General features: G+C 43.7%; 1 protein-coding gene across 3 annotated transcripts in view; it reads left to right on the top strand.

The window, feature by feature from the left end:
• The window catches only part of smpd3 (sphingomyelin phosphodiesterase 3), an 85631-nt gene that overhangs the window by 14666 nt on the left and 43524 nt on the right, over positions 1-27441 (top strand). The window contains exons 2-4 of one of the 3 annotated variants that reach the window (XM_079501070.1): positions 19748-20570; positions 22557-22799; positions 23174-24452. In XM_079501070.1, coding sequence (XP_079357196.1) covers positions 20269-20570; positions 22557-22799; positions 23174-24452 — 1824 coding nt within the window. In that variant the 5' untranslated portion in view covers positions 19748-20268. Of the gene's footprint in view, positions 1-19747; positions 20571-22556; positions 22800-23155; positions 24453-27441 lie in introns of all 3 variants that reach the window. The other 2 variants (XM_079501069.1, XM_079501068.1) reach the window with 2 other exon arrangements.

Raw genomic sequence — 27441 nt, 5'->3', positions numbered from 1 at the left:
AGTAAATTGATGAGTAAATGATTGATGAGGAAATGCACTGAGGGTGAAAATGCATGTCCGGATGAGCGTCACACTTGTTCACACACGCACACACACACACACACACACACACACACACACACACACACACACACACACACACACACACACACACACACGTACGCAAGCACACACACACACACACACACACACACACACACACACACACACACACACACACACACACACACACACACGCTGTTTACATTTTTGTAAATTTTTGTGAGCTTGTATAGATCGCCTATTTTTGCCAAAGACATTTGGTGTAGAGGGAAAAAAGGAGGGGGCCAAGTACAGAGCCCGGGGACACGGGATATTTGGCCATGGCCATGGCCTGGGCGGCTGGCGTAGCCGTCTGGGCACCTTGGCTGGTAATCCAGTCTGGCAGTGTGCCGCGGCTTCGACTCCCGATCCCGGCGGCCTCTACTGCGTGTCATCCCCCCATATCTCTCCCCATTTCCTGTCAGCCTACTGTATACCTATCCCCCTATAAAATAATAAAAGGCGAAAGCCACAAAAAATATCTGATATCTGAGATGAACAGACAGTGGCTACTGCGATTGCAATATGTCCACAGTGTTAGGAGAGATATGTCTTGTATTGTGTCTTTCATATATCAGATACTTTCAGGCTTGTGTCTGAGTGCCCTCTCACTGCCTAAATCCTGGAGTACGTACTCCAGGGGGGAGGGGTGTTGATAGTGAGTAGAGTGATGCACGCTCTGCGTCACTGACGCACACAGGCTCAGCCTTATTGATCTACCACAAGCTGGGCGCTTTAGATTAAAGAGCATGTAAATTGCACACACAAATATAGACACAGGCATGGGAATACTCATAATCACCACTATTGGTATATGAAAACACACGCATGCACGCAGGCACGCAGGCACGCAGGCAGGCAGGCAGGCAGGCAGGCAGGCAGGCACGCACGCACACACACACACACACACACACACACACACACACACACACACACACACACACACACCTCATATGGCCTATATGGGTGGCTGTCCGAGGGGCTGATGGGTAGTTTTGAGTCATCAACATAATTCGTTGAATCTGAAGCTGGCAAGTAGACTAAGACCTGTCTTTGCCAGGTCTGAAGAGGGCAGACTGATACATTATATAAAGTAAAGGGCAGACTGCTCTGCCCCCAGCTATTCATTTCAATGGAAGTTGGCCAGTAGGGTTTCCCGCTCTGGGGGCCTGGTCTTAACGCACTGTATAGTTATCCCACACAGATATTTGAAGTTGTCAAATGATTTATGGAATACGTTTATCAGACAAATTATCATGTTGTGTTTATTGTTTTAATTCATATCATCCATCCATCCATCCATCTTCAACCGCTTTTCTGTAGTTGGGTCGCGGGGGCAACAGCTCCACCAGAGTGTTCCAGACTTCCCTCTCCAGAGCAACATTAGTGACTTCCTCCTGGGGGATCCCGAGACGTTCCAAGGCCAGGGAGTCGATGTGTTTCCTCCAACTGAGCCTTGGTCTGCCCCGGGGTCTCCTCCCAGAATGGGTATTACGCATTCACACCAATGCCACTCCACGTTCAGTGTACTGTTGGGGAAGAGGAGCACTTTGAACGTTATGTGCAATGAAAAAGTTCATATTTGTTATATTTTCAAATAGCCTTTAAAGTGGTTGAACAGATATTGATGCTATATTAAAAAAACCAAGGAAGTTTGAAAGTGTATTTAACTGTGGCTCCAACATAAAGACGAAACGAACCGAACACTGCATTTTGTATTCTTTTTTTACTGTTACACCCATTAATTTTAAGGCCATCATTACACAACATTTCAAACGAATGGAGATAGGCAGTTGCCTTCAAGACATTGGCAACCTCTCAGAATAACATAGTTGTTTATGAAGAGACATATTAATTCAGACTTGACATAGTAATAATTATCTCAAAGAATGGAAAACATGAATATTTATAATCTGTGTAATATGCCATTATGTAATGTGTGATAACACAATGAACACAACACAGCATGGTGCACAATCGAAGGCGACTATAGTGACATGTAAACATCAAAAGATTAAGAATTATAGACTGAGGTTTCTCCTCTGCTGTGTTTTATTTGATCAGTGTTTCTGCGAGAGCTGCCTTCTTATAAAGGTCATGATCTCATTATAATTAAATATCTAATACAGCACATCGCTACCACCTACAACTGTACTCATAGCTTATGCTTCAGTATAGGCTGTTAATCCCAACGCAGTCATGCTATGCAAATGTTATATATATATAGAACTGCCAGGTAGAATCTAGGATTCTGATAGTAACTGATACTTTTCAATTAATGGAATTCATTATTTAGTCAGAAGTTAATACTTTTCATTGGTTGAAATATGTATAAGCCCACAGACAAGATTACCACTTTCAACCTGGCTTATTTTGGGCATATAGGGCGAAAATAACAGATCTACAAACTCACAACTAAAACTGATTAAATAATGGAGGTACACATGGAGGTGCAAAGTGTGTAAACACAGGGCATTGTGTCCATGGCATGATGAACTGATGTAGCCTATCCATTACACAGGCTCTCTCATTGATACAAAAGGATTTACTGGTCTCAGGTTGCAACTCCAACGGGGCGCGATTTAGCGTGCTCGGTAGAGTGTCACGGTCACGGTCTAAGGATAACACAGACTAGAAAAAGTGCCTCTCGGGGCACAGGTCTCCACCAGGCCAGGTCAGGTTGTGGCCTCCTGGTGGTGCTATAATAGGCCAATGTGAAAAGGGTGCCATTTCTTCTCATGACTTGGATGGCAATTGGATGATTTGAGGAATTTTGTTCCAAAGATGTGTTTTGCAAAAATCCACCTGTTGGTTGCGCTATAACAGGCCAATGTGAAAAGGGTGGGATATATTCCTCAGCCTAGTAGGAAAGTCTGTGAAAGATTTCACGTGAATTGCACGCTGCCAATCCAATTAGGATGGAATCTGAAATATCGGACAGATCCGTCTTGAACACATGACTAGATACTGTGTAACGATTTGCAGGATTTTTGGACAGAATCTGGAGGAGTAATATCAAAAAATGTGTTTTACAAAAGTTGGCCTCCTGGTGGCGTTATAACAGGCCGTTGTGGTTCATCGTTGGCATCCAGGGAGTGTGTGTGCACAATTTGGCATCGACTGGGTTAACGGTGCCGGAGATTAGCTGGTAACAGACGGACGGACGGACGCACACACGCATACACACGGACACAGGGACGGAGTGCAAAACATACTCCCTCCCCATGCCTTCGGCCTGGTGGAGATAAAAAGTCCTGGGTCAGACTTGTGTTCAGCAAAGATAATTTCTAATGCTGTAAGCACAGATCAGATTTTACAAATGTGACTCTTTTTGATACAGATACAGTCATGGCGGCTAGACTAACTGTTCAGGAGAGGAGAAAAGCTGATTATTACTCTTTTTTTTTAATCCAAAATGAGTTAATAGCACAGGCAGACTCTTCACATATAGAGCATGTCTGAAATACAGTAAATGTCAGAGCTAAAATCGACATGTAATATGACATAAATGCTTAAACATGTAGCTAGGTGTAATGCTAGAGACCACAGAAGTGAACCTTAGTTTCAAGCCTGTTTTCTCAACTCGCTGTTTTCTGTAAGACATCACTCTATAAGCCATATCTCCAAAACTGGTGGGTCAAACACTCAAACTGAACAACCTATGTCAATTTGAAGCTATGATTCCCTGCTTTCATATGACATGAAACAAGAAATGATGACATAGTCATATTATGTGACTATGGTGCATATGGTGTGATATGAAATGAAAAGTTTATCATAATAAACACGGAATCAGTGAGGCTCAGTCTAATCATCTCAGCAATAACGTAACATGGCGTGGAGGCGAGCACAAACTGTTGCTGCAGAGCTGCCATGGTGGAGTGGCTGCCTGGCTGGAGTCTTTTGATTCATCATATAGCCTATGGGTGGCTCTACATCATCTATCTATCGTCAGTTCACTTGGAATTTGTTTAATATGTTAAGATAATAGGATTATTATCCATGATGAGGGGACGTTTTTGAATGGTTGGGATTTCCTTGGAGCGAGAATGTTCCATTGCGATGCGATTCCAAATAAAAATGACAGTGTTTGAAATCATTCCAACCCGATAGACCTACTTGCCAGCCCATAGAGCCCAATGTGAACTAGGCTAATGTTGCCCCCTCGTATTTTGACTCTGAGGCTCTGAGCAAGTGAGCAATGCGCCTGGGCTCACTGTTACAATAATGCTTGGTATTATTATTATAATAGGCTCAAAACAAAGTCGGACAGTGTTTTAATTAAGCTACTCCAACCTCTAAATGTTGTCCGTTGTTGTGTCAGTGAATGGGATCGCAGGAAAAAGACGGTCAACTTCATCTGAAATGATGTGAAATCTGCTCGCTTTTTTTTCTTCTTTTTTTAACACACTCACTCACTCATGCAGTTGATTTTATTGACACCCGAACACGTTGACATGTCAATCTTTCCTAAATAAAAATGCTGTATAGTCTCTGCAGTTGTGTAAACTGGATGCACTGCCTGTATGTGTGAGGGGAAGGGGGGTGCGGGGTCGGGGAGGAGGAATATCACTGCACTCACTGAGAGAGAGGAGGCAGACGAGGCAGCCAATCAGGACAGCTAGGCCGTCAGTATGACTAGGTCGTCAATAGCTCGTCTACATTTCATGAGCGATGTTTAACCAGCAGCTAAAGCAGCTGGTAAAAAAAAAAACCACTCCACACATACTGTAAGATCACCCAGCTATTAGGGTTAGATTTTCTCTGGAGATCAGGGAAAAAATATTTTAGCTATATGAGAGGTATAAGAAAAATGTATGTCCCCCCCCCCCCCCCCCCCCCCCCTCAGATTTGGAATAAATCAAACCCTGAACCATGCAGCTACAACTAAACCTATTACTGCATTATCATCACCCTATTATTATGCCTATTTTATAGCATATACATCACAGACCTATATCCAATATTGCTTCAGCAAGTGGTCATACGGTGAGATGACACAGCCGTTTGTAACACCACAACAATAATAAAACACAACCAGGTTAAGCCCCCATGTAGGACAGCCTACCATTATCTATGTTACATAATGTACCAGAGGAGATGTTTCATTGATTATTTACAGGCTTTTCCGCTTCATTAGGTCAACGTGAGAGTCAACGTTACTGTATCCGAAGGTCAACTTAAGCCCAAACCGCACCAGTTGCAACTCCTTGCAACTAGTTGCCATTCCTTGCAACAAAACAGTTTTAGGGCATGTCACACCAATGCAACTCCTTGCAATTGCCATTGGGCATAATTGCAAGTAGTTGCATTGCATGTTGCAAAGGAGTTAGTATAGTTGCATTGGTGTGGTTTGGGTTTTTTACAGTGCCGACAGTGAATCCAAACTCCCACCATACAAAATACAATGCAAACATATATAGGCCTATAAGACAACATACTGTACCAGTGGCGAAACTACCTGGCAGTGGGCCCCGGTGCAAATATTTTGTGTGGGCCCCCTAAAATATAATAATAATACTAATAATGTGCTGCGATGCGATGTGAAATGATGCGTAGCGCTTCATTGTACCAAATGCGTCTTTGAACTGTACCTAAGCGATCTGATAGTAAAATATTCAATCAATTTGCATGTTTCACTTTCAATCATTCTGTATCTGTGTATCTGTAGGACTGCAGGGCTTCAGCCTGCAGGCTATCAGAAATGACTTTGGACAGATGGAAAAAACTTTAGTTAAACTTGCAGAGTGACAGATTACTTTACCTGGGTTACATCTTCTGATAGTGCTGACATGACATAATAATCCCATCAAGTGTTTCATTAGCGCGACGGAACGTGACAGAATAGGCTACAGCTGAGCTATGTTGTGCTGCTGACAGGCAGCGCATGAACACAAACACACACACGTTGAAACAAGGTGGTAAAAATACCAAGAAGGAGTGGACAGTGATGTCACTGTTATGCAACACGGAAGTAGTATGGACTTGAAGCTGTTTATAAACCAGCAGTCAGTGACATCACTGACGAATCCTTGGTGTTACTCTTCCTGCGACCGATAGCCCCTGAAACCAGGCTTTCACCGTCGTCCTGAATCTTTTTTTTCTCTTTTTCTTCCCCTTCATGGGCCCCTTGGGGGCGCTGGGCCCCAGTGCATCGCACCGGTTGCACCGTCGATATTTACGCCACTGCAACATACTGTAAAACAAATACTAACAAAAAACATATTAAAAGCACAATAATAATAATAAAAACACAGAGCCAATAAACAAATAAGAATAAGAGTGCTTAGACACTGAGGGAAGCTACTAAAAGATAAGAATTACATTATAAGCTACCTTTATTGGTATAAAGTATAGGGCAACAGCTGCAGGGATGGATGGATGGATGTACTTTTTAAATCTTCTAGACCCACACAATATTTTAAAACCAGAGGGAAGAATGTGAAATTCACTAGTATGTATGTATGAGGATGGGGGTGATCCTGAAGAATAGTGTTTGCCTCATGCAGAAGCTGAGAAGAGAACATTTCAGATGCTGTGAGTGTGACTCCATATGAGCATTATATGTTGCATGCTTTGAAGAACGGAAAGAGAGTGGGAGAAAAAGAGAAAAGTAGTAAAAGAAGTTGACATGAAGCAGAGGATTTCGGGATACATTTGATTTGAACCTATTGTATTGTTGTTGTTGTTGTTATTGTTGTTGTTGTTTTTTTCTGTTAGGATCCCCCTCAGATATTCTAACACTTCACATTTTTCATGATTATGGCCACAAATGTTCTTCTGTTTCTCAGCTCTTAGAAAAGGCATTTTACACTTACGGAGCTATGTGTGTGGGTGGGTGGGTGGGTGGCTGGCTGGGTGGGTGGCTGGGTGCGTCTGAGCATGAAAACAGCATGGTTGTTTAATGTTTTTCACCACCAAACACACACACACAGTATATTAACTGTATATATGGTGATTTTGGGTAGTACAGTACAGTACAGTACAGTACAGTACAGTACAGTACAGTACAGTACAGTACAGTACAGTACAGTACAGTACAGTACAGTACAGCTAGTACAGGGTACATTAGAGGGACCCCCACATGGTAACTGTCATTTCTCAACCGTTTCGGACGCGGGGCGGCTCGCCGGATTCGGGCCGGCACCCTGGGTGCCGGGGTCTGGAACTTCCGCCCCCCAGCCCCAGCAACCCCCCCCCCCACCCTCACTACGATTCTCTGTCAGTTCAGCCAGATAACTCACAAGGTTAGACCAATATTTTATTATAGAATGAGAATACAAGTGTGTATACCGTATATATTTTATCTTGCCGTTCAGGCTCTGAGCTACATTTTCTCCCTGCTCAGCACAATTGGATAGCCATCATTAAACATTAAGAGCAGGGATATATACAATAACAACCCCCCATGGGGAACAGAACTAATAGCAGAGCTATTCATTCTATCAGAGGTGGTGCTGGGGTGGTGGTGGGAGCAAACAAACAGCGCATATAACAACACCAGGAACGCATGCGCGGAAGGAATGCAGAAAGAACACGGACTTAGGTGAGCTTAAATATCCCTCCCACTTGGTCAGCTGCCCCCATAGTAAATGCAGCGTGTTAACTCCTGGAGTGTATGCTGCCTGAACTAATTCGCAGGCTACGTATCATTTATTTAACCTCTCTGAGTCTAACCCCTCAGACAACCTCTCCCACTCTCGCATACCCACAGGCAACAATGAATGAATTAACCAACAAATCAATCCCTCCATGCTCTATATTGCTGTTCCATCCGCGTAGTTTGTAAACTCCCACAGAATTACTGCTCTGTCAGTTTAGCCTGGGGCTACCGCATGCAGTAATCATATCAGAACATTTCAGGATAAGTTGATGTCCTCAGATCGGGTCATCAATATGTCTGTACACGGACAAATGTGTCCGTGGCAAAGACTTGGCCTTGTTTGTGGAAATTTTTAGATTTTCTGTTTTACACACTGTTACTTATCATCATCATCATCATTTTTCGACCGCGGTCGAGCTCATGGATTTCACAACGCCACGCCAGACTTTCCGGTCCTTCATTGCCATCCCCAGTTCCCAGGGACGGATTAACCCCCACGAGGGCCCCTGGGCCGGTAATATTTGCAGGGCCCCCATAGCGCGCGTGCGCGTGACATTTTCGTGTTTTTCCGTGTTTTTATCATCTTTTTAACCTAAATTTAACAAAATCAACAGCCAATGGAGCGTCCCAGGAGCCCTTTTCAGGGCGTCAAACCTAGTACCTCACGGTCCAATTTCCCCGAAGGGCCCCTGAGAGCCAAGGGCCCCTGGGCCACGGCCCCGCTGGCCCAATGGCTAATTTTTCCCTGCCAGTTCCTGCTTACTGATGCATGTGTCCCTAGCGATGACATCAGGGAACGACAGTTTTCTACCTCTGGTCTGCTTGCATGTTATTATTGTAACAATAATAAATAGAAACGGGGCAAGTGTGTCGCCTTGGAGAATGCCAGCAAGGATGGGGAATGATGGTGTTTCTCCGTCAGGAGTAAGGATGATCGCTGAGGTATTTCTATATAGAACTTTTATGGCAATTGATCATTTTGTCGGGGGTAACATATCATTTAAGAATTTCAAACATTTTGGCTCTGTCCGCTGAATCAAAAGCCTTTGAGAAATCAACAAAGACTAGTGCAAGATCGATGTTGCAGAGCTGTGATTCCTCAATAACCCTACGTAAGCATAGGAGTTGACTCAAAGTGTTACTTATAATTTTCCTATTTTGTTCATAGAGACCCACTTATTAAATGCCAAGTCTATTTTGATCATAAGCCCCAATTATTAAATGCCAAGTCTCCAGGTTTTCTTCAGAATATACATGAGACTGACTTACTAAGATAAGACACTATTGCCTATTAGTCCAACTCGTACTAGTGGTTCTCAAATGTTTTATTTGCAACGACCCCCTTAACTCTGAGTGTGTTAAATGATTTGGTTCCATTTGAACACTCTCAGAGTTACAGCGCCGTTATGGTCATTCAGGGCTATGATCTTTGTGCTTCTGGTAATATTATTGTCCACTGATTTTTATATGTCCATGGCAAAAATAAATATAAAATGTCCACCACAAGCCAGCATGGCATGCCTCGGATGGCTACCACTACAATATGTATCAGCTGTGGTTTGCGTCATGCAGCCTTGCCTTGTCCGACACATCTCTCAGTGCGAGGGATGTTTGTACCGTGTTCGAACAGAGCAGGTGGTGGCAGGCTCTGATCCAGTTACTGCACTGATTGCATTGTGTCTGATGCTGATGGCATTATATGATTCCACTAACCATATTATACAACCACAATTACACTGGAGGATGGGGAGCAGAGGGATGGTGACGGACGGACGGACGGACAGACGGACGGATAAAGGCGCTATATAAATGCACCATTTACCATTTATTTACGATTTAGAGAGAGAGAGAGAGACAGAGAGAGAGAGAGAGAGAGAGAGAGAGAAGAGAGAGAGAGAGAGACAGAGAGAGAGAGAGAGAGAGAGAGAGAGAGACACACATAGAGAGGCTTTGAGATATGAATAGATGAGACCAGTGGTGGAAAGTAACTAAGTACATTTACTTAAGTACGGTAGGCCTACTTAATTACAATTTTGAGGCATTTTGAGTATTTCTAATTCCCAAATATTGTATTTTTACTCACACAGCTTTAGTTACTAGTTATTTTGTGGATTTAGATTATTACTGATTAACCACTTTATTTCAGCCGATCTACAAGCTCACAATGATCTTGTAGATCTGCTATTTTTTATACATTTGAAAATTTGAAATGAGACGTTCGACATAGTACATTCACTTTTGGTATACTTTAAGTGCATTTTTATACCAATACTTTTGTACGTTTGCTCAAGTCAATTTTGAACTCCGGACTTTTACTTGTAAGTTACAGAGTATGTTTCTATATTGCAGTATTGATACTTTTACTTGTAACAGAGTATGTTTCTATATTGCAGTATTGATACTTTTACTTGTAACAGAGTATGTTTCTATATTGCAGTATTGATACTTTTACTTGTAACAGAGTATGTTTCTATATTGCAGTATTGATACTTTTACTCGAGTATACAAAATGTGTACTTTTCCCAGCACCGGGTTTACAGTGAGTTCAGTAGGCTAAACGAAATGGATTTATGTGGAGACATGGAGACATGTGCAGCTCCACAGATGGTGCTGTTTTGTCTGGTTCAGCATCAAGCCTGGTCAAAATCTGAGCTTGGCACAACCACTGATTCACAGTTCACACATACACAGCGCACACACACACACACACACACACACACACACACACACACACACACACACACACACACACACACACACACACACACACACACACACACACACACACACACACACACACAGTCCAGATAATGGCCGTGGTTACATGGCGGCTTTTCATTCCGAATAAAAACTTCTGAACAACATAATTCGGAAGTAATGTTTTTTGCTGCGAGTTTACATGGGAAATGGTCATTCCGATTGAGTGTTTACATGGACGATACTTTTAAATCCCATTATTTCATTCCGCAGCAGCTTTGGGGCTGGGAAGGCTTCTGATTGGATAGGGGCGCGGGCATATATGTTTACGTCTTGAAGGTGGGAAGGTGATCAACTCGTTTTGTACTTTATTAAAAGTCTGATTGGGTGTGAAAATAGGCAGCACGGCTAGGGCACGCAACACACTGATTATTATTGTATCAAGGTCGCTCGTTATTTTTGAGAGAGACACACACACACACACACACACACACACACACACACACACTGAGTACCGTTCTAGGCTCTGACAGAACTGACTAAATACTGCAGGAGCATTACCACACTAAATAAAGTTGGATTTGTACAGTATAGTGTTCTTGACTAATTATTATTGTGGGTTTGAGTTAAAAAATAGCAGATCACACTCAGTGCCACGCTATGAGCTTGTAGATTTGCTATTTTTCAATAGGTAAAGTATAACATAATGCTTAAAAACACCAAAAGGGGTTCCATGTGAGTACTTTTTCCAACAGTGAATATCAGAGCGTTGGGTTGCATTGCTGTGTGTCTTCATGAGCGTCCAGCCACAGGTGTACGGGGGAAGTTCAGCTGAGTGTTTTACACCTGTGACCTGACAACAGGTGTTAGCTTTGTTGTTCTCATGATGCTCACGTATACCTACATATCCCACCACAGCAGGTGTGTGTGCGTGCGTCCGTGTGTGCGTGCGTGGGTGCGTGCGTGCGTACGTGCGTACGTGCGTACGTGTGTATGTGCACGACACGTGCGTGTGGCAGTGCATGTGGTAGTGTGTGCTGTATGCTAACAGCATTATGCAGTATGTTTTTTTGCATGTGCTGTAGTGCCATTGTCTCTGTGGCATTTTCTCTCAGTCTTATTGTATCCTGCGTGCGTGCGTGTTTGTTGGGGAGGGGGTGCATGCGTGGCAGATGCTGTCAGGCAGCCACACTATAGTAGACTACAGTTCCGAGGTGCATGTGGCTAGCTAGGTCACCATGACAACAGAAGTCCCTAGGGCATACTGAGAGCAGAGTGATGTCACAGCATACTGTATGTGTGTGTGTGTGTGTGTGTGTGTGTGTGTGTGTGTGTGTGTGTGTGTGTGTGTGTGTGTGTGTGTGTGTGTGTGTGTGTGCGTGTGTTTGTGTGAATGGATGACATGCGTGCATGCATGCATATTTGTGTGTTTGTGCGTGCGTGCGTGCATGCGTGCGTTTGCACTCATGTCTTACAGAACATACTTATTTACACGGACCTCAACAGTTGGTGCAGGGCCAATAAAGCCATCATGGAAGGAGGTAGGGCCCGCACACTTTTGGTAAAGGATTACTTTTTGAAAAAAACTAGGGACGCAGGTGAACTTGATAAGGAGATAGAGAATGGGAGTGATCGAGTTGAGCAGTGGGTGGTCTCCACTCCTGAACCTCTGTTGAACAGTGAACACAACTTCATTTCTTTCTGCGTTCCTTCTGCGTATGCGTTCCTGGTTTTTAGTTAATGCGCTGTTTGCTCCCACCGCCACCCCTGCTATTACTGTAGTTCTGTTCCCCATGTGGGGGTTGTTATTGTAGATCTATCTCCCTGCTGTTAATGCTTAATGATGGGCATCTAATTGTACTGAGCATGCAGTGAGAATAATGTAGCAGGGCCTGAACACCAACATAAAATATAATCCACACTATATTCTCACTCTAAAATGAAATATTGGTTCATTCTATTCGTGAGATATCTAACTGAACCAGTGTTTGTGGCTGATATCTAGACACAAACACACTCACAATGTAAACACATTGTCTGGCACTCAGGGTGCCCGCCAAGGACATTTCTCACCGTTTAGTCCACGGCCGTCTAGTATTGATTGTTAAGTAAGCAAGGGTGGAATGCGTGGTAGTAGATTCACGGGGAAAGTTTCAGTAACAATTCCCAAGTCAACCATCACTAGTAACGTCATTATGGATTGAGTAATAAATTGCCCCCAATTCATGGAATTGTGTGTGTGTGTGTGTGTGCGCGTGCGTGCGTGCGGCGTGCGTGCGTGCGTGCGTGCATTTGAGTGTGTGTGTCTGTCTCTTAGTGGATATCGCCTGTTGTCATGGTTTGAGTCAAGACAGTGTAGGACCCAAGTGCAAGATGAGAGGCAGAGGCAGCTCAGTTCAAATTATTTTCACCAACCAATTGACAAGAGGAGTAGGCAGTAAAGTCGAGGTACAGGCAAAAGCCAAACACTGGTAGGCACTGCCTACTAGGCAGTCAGAACGAGGAAAACAAGGAGGGCACAGGAAAACTAAACTGTGAAACCTATAGCGTGTGAAAACGTGTACGTCACCAAGAGGAGGGCGGCGTCTGAAAAGCTAGGGACGGCCCTCTCGTGGGCATTAAATTCTAGCCCACATCACTCAGAATAGAGTGACGGTGGTATGTTTTTGTAAATATTGAGCTCGTTCTTGGCGATAACATAGTGAACAAACACCAGGATGGATAGAAAGAACGTCGGGCCCAAATACATTACAAGGACAAGGAAAATGTTGTGAACAAACACGGCTGTGCTTAGATACTTTGTTGAACGTTATGTCTCTGCGCCCATGCGCCGATCCAAGCCATTCTACGTCTTTTTGTAAACTCGTCAATCTGGGTTCCTTGATGCTGTCTCCATGCTGGAAAGCTCAATACAAGGCAACAGGAGTCAAGAGGAAAATACTAACATAAACCCACACAGTGATATAATAAGCAACAAACCATCAGAGAACTGAAAACACAAAGGACTAACTGGACACAGGTGAAAACACTGGCAAATCAGAGGACTGTTTAGACAAGACGGGTAACAGAGGAAACCAAGAGACACTAGCCTACTACAAAATAAAAAGGTAGCTACACAAAAGTAAAGTAAAACCCATAAAAAACAAGGAACAAATGAAAACAGCAGGGTGACAGAACAGGTCATGGATCGTGACAATCGTAGACAAACATTTACCTGAATACTATTAGGTTTGTGATGAAACTAAAAACTAATAAACTAAAGCATTGCTAGACACAAAGCCAAAAAGTAATTCTGTCAGCAACCACTTAATCTCTGAATGACATCATTTATAATGTGTTAAATTTAATCAACAGTGCCCACACACATTATTACCAGAGCACCATTTGTAATATTTAATTGATACAGTGGGAACGTGCACTTCTCTGTTTTCATCTGATTATACTGTACAATAGCTAGACGTATTCTCTTGGGTGTCATTTAAAGCAGGCATCGAGCAGACCATCGTTAAACCTTTTGCACAAAATCTATCAAAAGCTGCATGCGCAATTACATAAACGCCCTCAGGCATGTCTTGAATCTCTTGAGTGTGTGTAGGTTTATGTGTGTACTGTTAAGTGGATTGAATAAAATCCAATGGGGGGTTGCTGGAGGAAGAGAGGAGTGTATGCCTCGAGTGTATGTTCTCTGTATAATGTAATTAATACTCAGACAGAATTACTGTACATCTTTGAGAAAAAGAAAAAGAAACACCATTTGTTTTAACGTTCTAACTGGAGCCAGAAACTACCAGGAAACAAGAATTTGGAATCAATTATCCACTTTATTTTTCTGGATAAAAACATATGGTTCTACAAAGTAAACAAAGAAGAAACAAGTTATCTTTCCAGATAAACACCATTGTCATAATTTATCTCAGACAGGTGAACAGTGAACACGTACAGTGTCAGATTTGCCAGTGAGCTAAGAAATTATTCTTAGCTGTAGGCTAGAAGAAATATCGGCACTGTTTGAGAGAGTGTGGCCAGCCAATTGGACAACTCTCTCTCTCTCTCTCTCTCTCTCTCTCTGTGTGTCTTTCCCCAGCCTTATCAGTAACACCAGGAGTGTGTTCAGCAGAATGGTTGCACATTATTGGCAGAGCCAGCACAGGCTCCAGATAATTTGTGACACCGGTTCAATAGCACTGACTACACCGTAGCGTGGCCATTTCCCCTCGCTGCATGAGGTCTCCATGTTCATCAACCCAGCGGGAGACCAAACACGACTCTGCAGACGAGATAGCTTCTGACAGTAGAGTGCATGTGCGCCGTGCGCGCGTGCCTGCAGCTGCGCGTACATGCGTGCGGCCGTGTGCGCATCATGCATGTTTTTTCTGGCAGTGGTGGTGGAAAGTAACTAAGTAGGCCTACATTTACTTAAGTACTGTACTTAAGTACAATTTGTACTTTGCTTGAGTATTTAAATTATTAACACTTCTACTCCACTACATCTCGGATCCAAATATTGTACTTTTACTCCACTACTATATATTTGAAAACTTTAGTTACTAGTTATTTTGAATATCTTTATTATAATTACAGATTACAGATTATTACTGCAGAACATACAGTACACGCAATTCGACGCATTGTTGTGCGATTGTAGATCTGCTTTTTTCAAAAGATTTTTATACATTTGAAAACTTGAAATGGGACATTCTGCATAATGAAGTACTTTTACTCGATTACATTTTGAATTCCAGACTTTTACTCAGCAGAGTATTTCTATATATATTGCAGTATTGATAGTTTTACTTAAGTTAAGTAAAACAAGAGGAGTACTTTTTCCACCACTGCGGTGCGCGTGTGCCTGCATCTGTGCATGTCTGTCTGTGTGTGTGTGTGTGTGTGTGTGTGTGTGTGTGTGTGTGTGTGGAGAGAGAGAGGGAGAGAGAGAGAGAGAGAGAGAGACACAGAGAGGGGGGGGGGGGGGGGGTGAGGCTAGTGCTCTCATTCAGTCATTGTTCTGTGTATTGTTTAGTTGTTGATGTGAAATGTCTCTGTCTGGCTCTAACTCACTTTCTAATTTCCTTAATGGATGCCCAATGAAACAGTTGTTTAACCCATTACCATCACACATCCAGACATATTAAGCATATTAAATATGAACAAAACTTATTATTATTATCCTCCTGACTGCAGGCCTGAAGCAAACAATCTGCTCATACAGCAAGTTGACATGCCAGCCATCAGGAATCAGGATGGCAGATATACGTATATATATCAGAGACAAGTACGTCAGGATGTGAACGTAAAGTCTGTCAGTCAACCGGTCAGACAGTCGAAAGACCTTGTCGGACGGTCAGACCAGCCAAACATGCATTCATAAACTCATCAATTCAGCCAATCCAACTTGTGAATTCAAGAAGCCATACACGTATGCTATCGTCTATATTCGAAGCGATTTTCTGCTATTGGGAGAATATTTTCCGGATCAGTGTTTTCCCTACAGCCCTCCATTGTATAATGCGAGGAGATAGCATCGGCCATCATGTCATCTTTTTCTGAATCTTAGGCACTGTGACAGACAACACCAAACGTCTTTGTCATAATTCATAAGCCTTTAGTCCCTTTAGCTGTATTATTCAGCACCTCACAGGAGCTTTCAAACAACATGAGGATCGAGCAAGTGAGACAGTAACCTGCGTTTGAACGGAACTGCAGAGAAATCAACTGTAACCATATTCACAGGAGCCTCGATCTCCAGGGACACATTATGATGAATGAAACGTACGCTTACAGTAATGTCTGCGGGACAGCGTTGTTGTTCTTCTTCACAGGAAAAGCTGAAGCGGCTTTACTTCCATTAGCAGATCAACAACACAACCTTTTAGCTCAGCCAAATAGATACTGTATCACACAGATATCACCACAGAGATATGACAAACCTTTTATACCTTGGTCATCTATAGTCTCATATCCATTTGAAACCTGTGGCAGAAAACATGCATTTAGTAAAATAGAGAGAAAATAGAGATTCAAACATAGCGCGCTCTGTACACAACCAGGCGGCATTGACTGCAGCACTGAACATGTGAAAAGTTGAAAACTTCCTACGTATGGGACACACTAGCCTCGGAAACCCAGGGACACACTAATTGACAGGTGTGATTCATTACCCCACACCGGCCTCAACACACAAAGGAATCAGTGCTGTTTGGTTGGTTCATGCTTGGACCGTGGTCCATGCGGGCCCTGCTAGGGAGGTCTCCTACGGAGATGTCATTGCAAAGGTGTGTTGCTGTAAGCAGAAACTATTGAGTCACTGTGCGTTTGACACAGGGGTAAGGTTTTGTTGGCTGTCGGAGGCCCCCTAGTGCTGGGGGCCCCATGCAGGCGACTGCCTGGTTGGCCTGCTGGGAATGAGTGCCTCTTTGCCTTTTTTACCAATATGTGATAACGTGTGTCTGACTTTCCCCCGCATATTGCCTTACTGATCCGCTTCAAACTTGGCGAGTGTATCGCAGAGGACCTGTGTCCGAGAACCTGAGTCCACTGAGTGGGTGGGGCCCCCCAGGGCTGTGTTCTCTCAGCCCTCCTCTTTGCACTTTATACCAATGACTTTATTTCACATTCTCAATTTGTTTCGTTCTTTAAATATGCCGACGACATAACTGTCGTCGGCTATATTTAAAATGGTGACGAATCAGCCTACAGGGCCGAGGTGACAGCCCTGGTAGATATTATCTTTAATTTTAGGAAAAGCAAGATTATGCCCCCGTCCCTGGTTATTGGTGACCATCCTGTTGAAAGGGTCGATAGCTTTAAATTCCCATGGCACCACCATTTCCTGAGTAAAGCCCACCAGAGGCTTCACTTCCTACGTCTCTTAAAGAAGTTTGGTGTGAATGGGGAGGTGTTGGTTCACTTCTACAGAGCCACTGTGGAGAGTGTCCTCGTCTTCTCAGTCACAGTGTGGTATGGAAACACACGGAAAAACACGCACGGCATCAAAAATCATTGGCCTCGACCTCCCATCCGTCTCCTCTATCTACTCCACTCGCACCAAGCGTAGAATGCAGAAGGTGATTGCCGACCCCTCCCACCCTGCCAGCTCTCTCTTTGCACCCCTACCCTCAGGTAAGAGACTTCGGTCTCTAAAGTGCAATACCTCCCGCTTTAAGAACAGCACTTATCCCGAGGCTGTTCGCCTCCTGAATGCTGACCCTCTTTTCACTCGCACTTTACAGCGTGAAGCTGCTTTGTAAGATCGATGAACTGCGAGGAATTGCTATTTATTTACCATGAACTGTAACGTTGCATTCTTCTTATTTAATGGTCTCTCTCTCATGAATTGTAACGTTTTGCATTCTCCTTATTTATTGGTCTCTCTCATATGATGTGTGTACTTTTGTATCTTTTTCTACTGTCTGAATATGTGATGTGAATATGTGTCTATTTGTATGTCTGTTTTTAGAGCACTGAAACAAATTCCAATCAACTCTGTTGACATGGCAATAAAGTATTGAATCTTGAGATCGGGCGGACTGAAAATGCAACATTGTATGTATCATTAAAGCCCCACTAGTAGCGGGGCTCTAATGGCGATCCACCATTTTGCTTCAAGGGAAAGGCTCGCTCAACTCAAGGACAGTCTGGAAAAGTTCAGGAATATACTGGGCGCAGATTCAGATAATACGTAGAAAGGGTTGTACAATCCGCACTCTCTGTAATAATCTTAAGATTCTTGTTTAATAATGATTAGGATCCGCAGCTACTGTTTAGTCTACCAAACAGACGTGTTTCGTCACGCAGGCCTTCGTCGGTGTTAGTAATTTGTTTGATCCACCATTTTGGTCACAAACAACATGACTGGCTGGATTGCTATGGAACCTGTTGAATGTTGAATGTTTGTTTTTTTCTGAATCAGGCCCAGATTTTTGAAGTGTGGCAGGAACTATTGTGTTGAATGCCAAGCTGTATAGTCCACAAACAGCAATTGCACACAACAGTTACTTCCCGGTTCAATCCCTGCATGGCTTAGTAAAAGTAAAAGTAAAAGAGAAAGACACTTAACACCCCGAACGCCCGGGGGTATTTGGAACCATTAAATCGTAGCTATAGATGTAGCCAAAACACCCCTGAGGGGATCGACAACAACGGGAAGTATGATTCCTTCTAACGTGACAAGCGACAGGACCGCGATGGGCCGTCAAAACACAAGCTTTGGTTAGAATTGGAAGCATTGATTTAGATCAAGAGTTATTCACGTTGGAAGATTTTTCCTCCTGTCCACTAAAATGGAGGGGGACCGCTTTGGATGACGTCCCAACCAGAAATGACATCCAATGTTGCTCAATCTACGCTATACCAGCATGTAGACTGGTGCGCTCCGTTATGATATGATTAAAGACGGAACTTTTGATTAATCTCCGTCCTGGGCGCGCAGCAGGATTATTTGATAGGACGGAGACCTCCGTTTTTGCCGCTCGGGGTGTTAACCCCGAACTGACCCTTATGAACAGGTTGATGCCTTGCATGGTTTCCTCTGCTCCCTTTGTGTCTGAATATACAGTATATAATGCAAATTGTAAGTGCCTTGCATGGTTTCCTCTGCACATTGTAAGTGCTTTGGAGAAAGGCACTACAGTATATACTGTAATACCATTATTATATATATATATATTATATTATATATATTATTACATAGTGAATGTCTCTGTTAGTACACTAATGCAGTACTCGGCCCACCAGGAAATCCTGTCAGGACAACAGACTGTACTCATTTGTGACAGTGAGTGCACACAATGTGTGGTGGGAAGTACTTATCTGCAAGCATTTGGAGACATTAGGAAATTGACATGGTCCATTTCGCTGGCTACACTCTCGCTTCACTGTCACACAAGTGATCTTCTCTTTGTCTTAACCACTTCGTTGTCTCCACCAGGCCGAAGGCATGGGGAGAGAGTATGTTTTACACACACACTCCATGGATGCCAATTCCGAACCTCTGCCCCAAATTGTCCCGATCAGCCGTTTTATAGTGCCACCATGAGGCCGATTATTTTTATATTATTATTTTATCGCAAATCGGTACACACTATATGTGATCAACACACAGATCTATCCGTTTTTCCATATTCCATCCCGATTGGCTACGCACATTCACTAGGCAGAGGAATAAATGCCACTTAAAAAAAAAAAATCAGTCTATAACACTATAACAGGCCGATTAGTGTATTTTACCTATAACGGCACAGTTCTGTGTAACACAGGAAAAACCTTTGCCCTGCATTTTTCACATCTGCCTTTTATAGCACCACATTGACTTATGTAAAACATAATAACACACATGTTGATATTTTCTTCCTGTTTCTCTCTTTTCAGATTCTGGGTACGATGTTTCCTAGCCATCCTGTGTTGATGTCAGCGCGGTTCTGATCTCAGACACGTCTTCAGGAAGAAACATCCTCGCCATGGAAACCCCTTACCATGGGACTGTAGTACCCCACCCCTACTATAGACGACAAAGCTGCTGAAGGGGAGGCAGAGACCAAAGAGAAGAGAAGAGGAGCGGCAGCAAAGGGGGGGAAAAAACCCACCTAAATCATGTAGTATACCTTTCTCAGAGTCGGGGGGAGGGTCTAGATTTGAGTTTTAGTTTAGTTTATTTATTTTCTGTTTCTACCATGTTGAAGCGGCCCCAACGTTATTATTATTATTATTATATAGAGGAAGAGACAGATAGATAGACAGACTATAGGCAGTGTGTGTGGTAAGAAGAAAGTGTGGTAAGGAGAAAGTGCTAGAAAGACAAAGAAAGAAAGAAAGACAGACAGACAGACAGACAGACAGACAGACAGACAAACAGACAAACAGACAGACAGACAGACAGACAGACAGCGATAATGGTCCTCCACACGTCCCCCTACCCCAGTGCCTGTCTGAACTTCCTGGACGGGCTGTCCTGGATCCTGGTGTTCCCGTGCTACTGGCTGCTGGACCGCATGCTGGGCTCGTGCGTGGCCACCTCGCTGGAGAAGCGGCGGCGTTCGCAGGAGCCCTGCTCCTTCGTGGCGCTCTACGTCCTGGTCTCTGCTCCTCTCCACCTGCTCCTCTTCCTGCTCGCCCTGCCCGTCGCCCTGCTGGGGTTCCTCCTCTGGGCTCCCATCCAGGCCATCCGGCAGCCCTACGTCTATACTTACCATAGGTGAGTTCCAGACAGAGAGAGAGAGAGAGAGAGAGAGAGAGAGAGAGAGAGAGAGCTAATGAACGTTACAGGTATGGTGTGTGTGCGATATGAAGTGTGAGATTACCCATGATATTAATCCTTAATCATATTCCATCATATTCAAGGGCTTTTGGAGAGAAATGAGACGGACTACAGGTGTGTGTGTGTGTGTGTGTGTGTGTGTGTGTGTGTGTGTGTGTGTGTGTGTGTGTGTGTGTGTGTGTGTGTGTGTGTGTGCGTGCGTGCGCGTGTGCGTGCGTGTGTGTGTGGATCTATCTATCTATCTATCTATCTATCTATCTATCTATCTATCTATCTATCTATCTATCTATCTATCTATATATCTATCTATCTATCTATAGCAGCAGCCAAGTCTAGCCCCTCCAATGCATGGCTTTTGAAGATTACGTCATATGGGAGCCAAGAAGACGCCTCATTAGAAAATCGAAAGTCTATGGGCTTGTTTAGAGCACTTATGACGTGAATCGCTTGGCAGCCAACTAGAGCCAAGTCTATGGACTTTGTTTGTTTAGGCCAGGGCACTAAATGACAATGTAAGACGTCATGCGGCCGATATAAATACATCTTGTAACTCATTTTGTTTCATACAAGAATCAAGCCAGGACGGATAAAGGAAAGAAAGAAAAAAAGAAGAGGGGGAGGGACTGTGGGAGCAATGGGGAAAAGAAAGAATCGAAAACAAAGGTATCAACACTGTAGTTATAGTGATAGTCTATTGCAATAGATAATTATAGGCGTAGTTAGTTTGCTTTTGCTTTGCTAGTTGGCTAGCAGCTAATGTTAGTATAGCCAGGCTGTCATAATAAAGGGAATAGTTCTCTATGTGATACCCAACCTTTTCTGGATCAGGAGCCACTATTTTATGATATCTTTTATTGGTATCACAACAAAAACACAAGGTTTTAAATAACAAATACTACGACTGATTATACTTTTTTGGCGTGCCTCCAACGTCATATGGCAGCCAAGTCTATGGACTTTGAATGTTTACACTTTAAACAAACATTACCTCACTTAACATAAGTGTGATTTTTAATACATTAATGTAATGTTATTATATTGCCAATTCCATTTTTGTCTTTTGCCCATTATTTGGGACCCCGCCTGCAATATGCTCACAGCCCACCAGTGGGCCCCAGTTCATAGGTTGGGAACCACTAATAGGTCCTTGTGGGCAACCCAATGTCAAATTGGCTATTTCCAAAATGTAAAACAAAAGAGAATTAAAAGAAAGAAATATGGACTTTAGTATTAAAGCTGCTATAAGCAATAATATATCCAAATTAGTTGTTTTTTATTTATTTTTTGGTATTCAGACAGCAAGCAATGAGTAAAATACTCCCCCCAAAAAAATTGTCTCTGTGACACATCTAGGGGCCACAATCTGCATTCAAAGATGTTCCTAGAAGCTTTGTCATTGGTCGGAAAAAACCTGGTCGCAATGACTAACCAATCAGGAAGCAGACAGGCAAATCGACCAATGACAAAGCTTCTAGGAAAATCTTTGAATGCAGATTGCGGCCCCTAGATGTGTCACAGAGACACATTTTTTTTGGGAGCGTTCTACCCATTGTTGGTTGTCTGAATACCAAAAAAGAAAAGAAAAAAAGGTCATTAAAATGTTGACATTATAGCAGCTTTAATGATTTGAGTTGGAAATGGGTGGTCCCATGTGGACAACCCAAACCCAAGCATCTTATGCCTATATATGGGCATATCAGCTGTGTTAAATGCTTATGTCTGAGTCATAGTGATTATTCTTTTGGGGGTGAAAAAATACCCAATTTCACATTGAGGTGCTCACAATGTTAAGGTGCCCGCCCCACACTTCCTGTATCCCTTGTATAGGAATCCTGCCTAATCGGTGCCTTAGTGGCCTTACGAAGAATAACCTCTTTTAGATATCAAAATGTGTTTCTTATTTTGTCGTCTCACTTCCCACAGACCAGACAAACACCAGGCAGAGCAAGGCCTTGGGGGCTCAGGGGTCGGGGAGTGGAGGCCCCAGGGCAGGAGCTTCTGCTTTTGCACTGCCAACGTGTGCCTGTTGCCCGACGCCCTGGCGAGGTTCAACAACCTCGCAGACACCCAGCGGAGGGCGCGCGAGGTGGGGAAGAGGATCCGCAACGGTGCCAGCCGGCCACAAATTAAGATCTATATTGACTCTCCTACCAACACCTCTATAAGGTACGAGAACTCACTCTCAGTTGTTTTTTTTAGCATGTATATTAGATGTGGAGGTTACACTTGTAGCAAATCTACTTATCTTTGCCTGATCTTTAGAAGGTCATTTATTAATGTGTCAGCAATAGAGTATGTCTTTCTTTCTTTCTTTCTTTCTTTCTTTCTTTCTTTCTTTCTTTCTTTCTTTCTTTCTTTCTTTCTTTCTTTGTTCATACCTTTAATCCTTTCCACCTTGATTTTTTATTTTATCCCTTCTTCCTTCATTTTTTTTTACTTGTTTCCTTCCTCTGTTCTTTCTTTCTTTCTTTCTTTCTTTCTTTCTTTCTTTCTTTCTTACTTCCGTCCCCTTCATTCATCAGTGCGGCATCCTTCAGCAGTCTCGTCACAGGTTTCCGGCGTACCTCCTCTCTGGATCAGCGGCCTGACCACATGAGCATGACCAACGGCCCCGCCGACTACACCGAGACCGAGCCCCTCGCCGCCGAGTGCCCCATCCACCCCGACGGCGCCCCCGACTGCCCTCTGCACAACACCGCGGGAGACCAGGGCTTCTCTGCGGAATGCGAACAGCACCCGGGCGGAGCTGGCGACAACGTAGCGGACTGCCCCCTCCACTCCGAAGGAGATCACAAAATCTCAGACTCCCCTGTTCATATCGCGGGAGAGCTCCCAGACTGCCCCATGCATCAGTCAGCGGAGCTGAGCAGCCCAGGTCACCACGATCCATGCCCCATGCATCAGTCCGCGGAGCAGAGCAGCCCAGGTCACCACGATCCATGCCCCATGCATCAGGCAGGGGCACAGAGCAGCCCAGGTCACCACGATCCATGCCCCATGCATCAAACAGGGGCACATTGCAGCCCAGGTCACCACGATCCATGCCCCATGCATCAAACAGGGGCACATTGCAGCCCAGGTCACCACGATCCATGCCCCATGCATCAAACAGGGGCACATTGCAGCCCAGGTCACCACGATCCATGCCCCATGCATCAGGCAGGGGCACAGAGCAGCCCAGGTCACCACGATCCATGCCCAATGCATCAAACAGGGGCACAGAGCAGCCCAGGTCACCACGATCCATGCCCCATGCACGAGGAAGAAGCCCATGCAAATCCCTCCCATCACGACTGCCCCCTTCACGCGTCGGGAGTTCAGATCAGCATCAGCGCTCCGGAACCGGACCCCCGGGAGGACGAGGCCGAGACGGGGAACCACCGGGACGTGACCGCCTCTCGCGACTCCCTGAACCGAGGGGACGGAGGAGGAGGAATGTACTCCAACAACACTCTGTCCCACGTGCCTCGCATGTCTGTCTACAAGCGTCCGTCTGGACGCAAGCGCCGCCACGGCGAAGACGGCTTCGATCACGACATCTCGGCCTTCTTTCCCGCCAACCTGGACTTCCTGGCGATGCAGGAAGTGTTCGACCACGCGTCGACGTCGCGCCTGCGGCGGCAGCTGCACCGCTACTTCCCCTACGTGCTGAGCGACGTGGGCCGGTACGGGTGGAAAGGGTGCTGCTCCAGGTTCAAGTTCCTCAACAGTGGCCTGCTGTTGGCCAGTCGGTATCCGATCCTGGATGCGCGGTACGAGTGCTACCCCAACGGGAGAGCGGAGGACGCGCTGGCTGCCAAGGGAGCGCTGTTTGCCAAGGTGAGATGTGACACATCACACTTCTGCCCCCTTATGACATTATGCACATTACTCACATGTGGCCTGATTGCTTCCAGAGAAGTAGCTAGATTTCTGATATTACATTGTGAGACATGACCTTCAGCTAGGGGTGTAACGATACATTTTAACAGCGATACGATACGTATCACGATACATGGTTGACGATACGATACATGGACGATATTGGTTCATTATGGCGATACGATACGATTCAATGATTTGAAATCGATACAGTAACTATTTAAAATACATTGACATTATTTTAAACTAAGTAATTAAACCCCTCTTTTTCTTCTAAAAATTGCTAAATACCACGCACAAAAATGTAGTATTAATAATCGATTATATGCATAGCAAAACGATTCGATACCGATTATTTGCATTGCAAAACGATACGATACGATACATAGTCAATATTGCTGTTTTCATTTCGATATACTTAAATTCTTGAAATTAAAATCGATTTTTCGATGCAGTTACTACCCCTACCTACTATTGTTCGGTTATTTGGCGATGTTGTGCCCGGGCTCCGACCAGCCCATGCAGTAGGCAGAGTAAAGTGAACTAACACGCACAGGTGAACTAAATGCTCCAATGATAGCTTATATTTGATGAACTCAAACGTGCATTTTATAGGGTTTTTATTAATTCATGTTAATCATAAACACTTACAATCATACATTCACACGTTCTGTTCACACTTCCCCCCAACACAAGATGAATACAGTATCCCGGCCTGGATTACAGGTCCTATTGGTCTGTGGTTCTATCTGCTCTGTCGGTAGGAATTCTAGCTATCATTTGAACACTCTAAACTCCCAGATCATGGTACAGCTTAGCTTGTCATGGATGACTTTCAGACTTAGTTCAGTGACACATTAAGTGGCACATTAAGTGGCACATTAATGGTACATTAAGTGGTTTTAAATCTACCTTATCATTAATCAGATGGTAATTAATCAATGATCGGGAGACAAGAACACAGAGAGAACACTTGGTTACAATCTAAACATCATATTACATCGATTATGAATAATGCACAATTATCTATTTATAGCATATAATATATAGCAAATACATACCGCTGGTCTCTGCCTAGACATGTCACGTTCGATGGTATTGGTGAATCTAACTCTAATATTGTGCTACACAGCATATAGTCACAGTGGGCCCTGACCGAAGTCACACCTTCATGCTAACACTTTCAGCCAATCATATGCCACTGACCATCCTGCCTGCACCTCTGGCTACAGCAGCCGGCTCCTATTACAATCCCTGTAATGCCCACTACTTCTGCCTAGATTAAACTGTTTAGATTATTACAGGTATTTATCATTTAGCCTTTTTACCAACCCAATATATAATAGGTTATTTAGAACACATTACACAATTGAAAGGGATTAAAGATAGAAGTTACTTATTCCCCATTGCCATGTTCTATTTGTGTGAGTTGACACTGCCCGGGAGGTGCCATAAACTATAGACCCCTCACAGCTGGAATGCTGACCAGCAGCCAACCCCCCAGCAAGGAAGTGGCCTGGCATTTATGACCTCCTAGGCTCTTCTTAACTCACCAATGAGCTGTAATTCTCTCTTCTTTGGAAATACACCTAGACACCATAATCTATATATATTTTCTTCCCCAATATCTGAGAATACATCTCGCACACCCATAAAAAACACGACATTCCTCACGTCAGTGATGAAAATTGATATGGATATCAATTTTTCATAAACTGAAAGATTATTTCTGATATTATTTTTATTTTTTCGGAAATATTATTTTTTGATATTTGGGCGCATGCCATCTTTAGTAATTTCGGAACCTGTTAAATAATACTGGATCCACATACTGAAGTTATAACATTATACAACTTTGAAAAACACATTAAAATAAAACACAACCCATTAACTGCATAAATCAATAAAACAATGAAAATAATAAAAGGTTTACATGCGTCGATATCGTGGACATCTTTTGTAATTATCCCAACGCACCCTTAAGTATTAAATTCAGTTACAGCTAATCAAACTTATGTATACTTGTAATAATGTGATACAGTGCATCTCCACTTTTGTAGGATGCATCCTGTCATGTCAGTTAGGGGGGGTCACCTCTGTCCGTTTAATCTTATGGCTGTTTGCCCGGACAAAGGTTCAGACTTATCTAAACAACCCCCTTGTTTTGAGGAAGAAGACGGTTTATTTTCCACACAAGACTGGTCCCTTATCTTAAGAAACATTCTTCCCGTGCTCCCCCACCTCTGCAAACGACTCTTTGGTTGCAGAATGGGCCCAGTTGGTTAACAAAGTTTAAACAATGCAGTTTATTACCCCTGGTTGTTTCCTAACCAATCATGATCACAAACTTGTCTTAGTATTTTGTCACCGTGTTAGGAACCTCAAATTGTGATTTTAACAAAATAATCGATTTTGCATCTCAACAACTTGGTGTTTTACCAGCATTCTTTTTTACCTTTGTCCATAAGGACTTAATTGGCACAGATTAAATCCATTTACCTGCTATTTGTTGTATAGTACAGATATAATGAACCCACATACATCATCACATTTATATGCACAGATCAGACACACATCTCGTGTGTGAGTGTGTGTGTGCGTGTGTGTGTGTGTGTGTGTGTGTGTGCTGTTTGTGTGACATCTTGGTTGTCACTGAAGCCCCAAATGTTCCCTGCTGTAGGAACAAAATGGGTAGAGAAGCATTTCACATGCTACTCTTTCTGACCCAGTTCTGATCTCGCTGGCATGAAAGCGTTCACCCACCCCCATCTTTTTCCTTTTCTAGGATCTAAAAGGACAGGAGCCATCGTGGCATTCTTCGCCTCTTTGCAAACTCGACACAACAAATGTGTCGACACTGCGGTTCTCTGTACCAGACTGGACTTTGCCATTCCCGGTTTGCCACCCTTCACGGGGGCAATCTTCGGGTGACCCCTCACGAAAGTCA

This window comes from Electrona antarctica, assembly GCF_951216825.1.
Source record: "Electrona antarctica genome assembly, chromosome: 5".
In the NCBI taxonomy this organism is placed as follows: domain Eukaryota; kingdom Metazoa; phylum Chordata; class Actinopteri; order Myctophiformes; family Myctophidae; genus Electrona; species Electrona antarctica.
The sequence above is the reverse complement of the archived record's forward strand: the minus strand, read 5'-3'. Positions and strand labels throughout refer to the sequence as shown.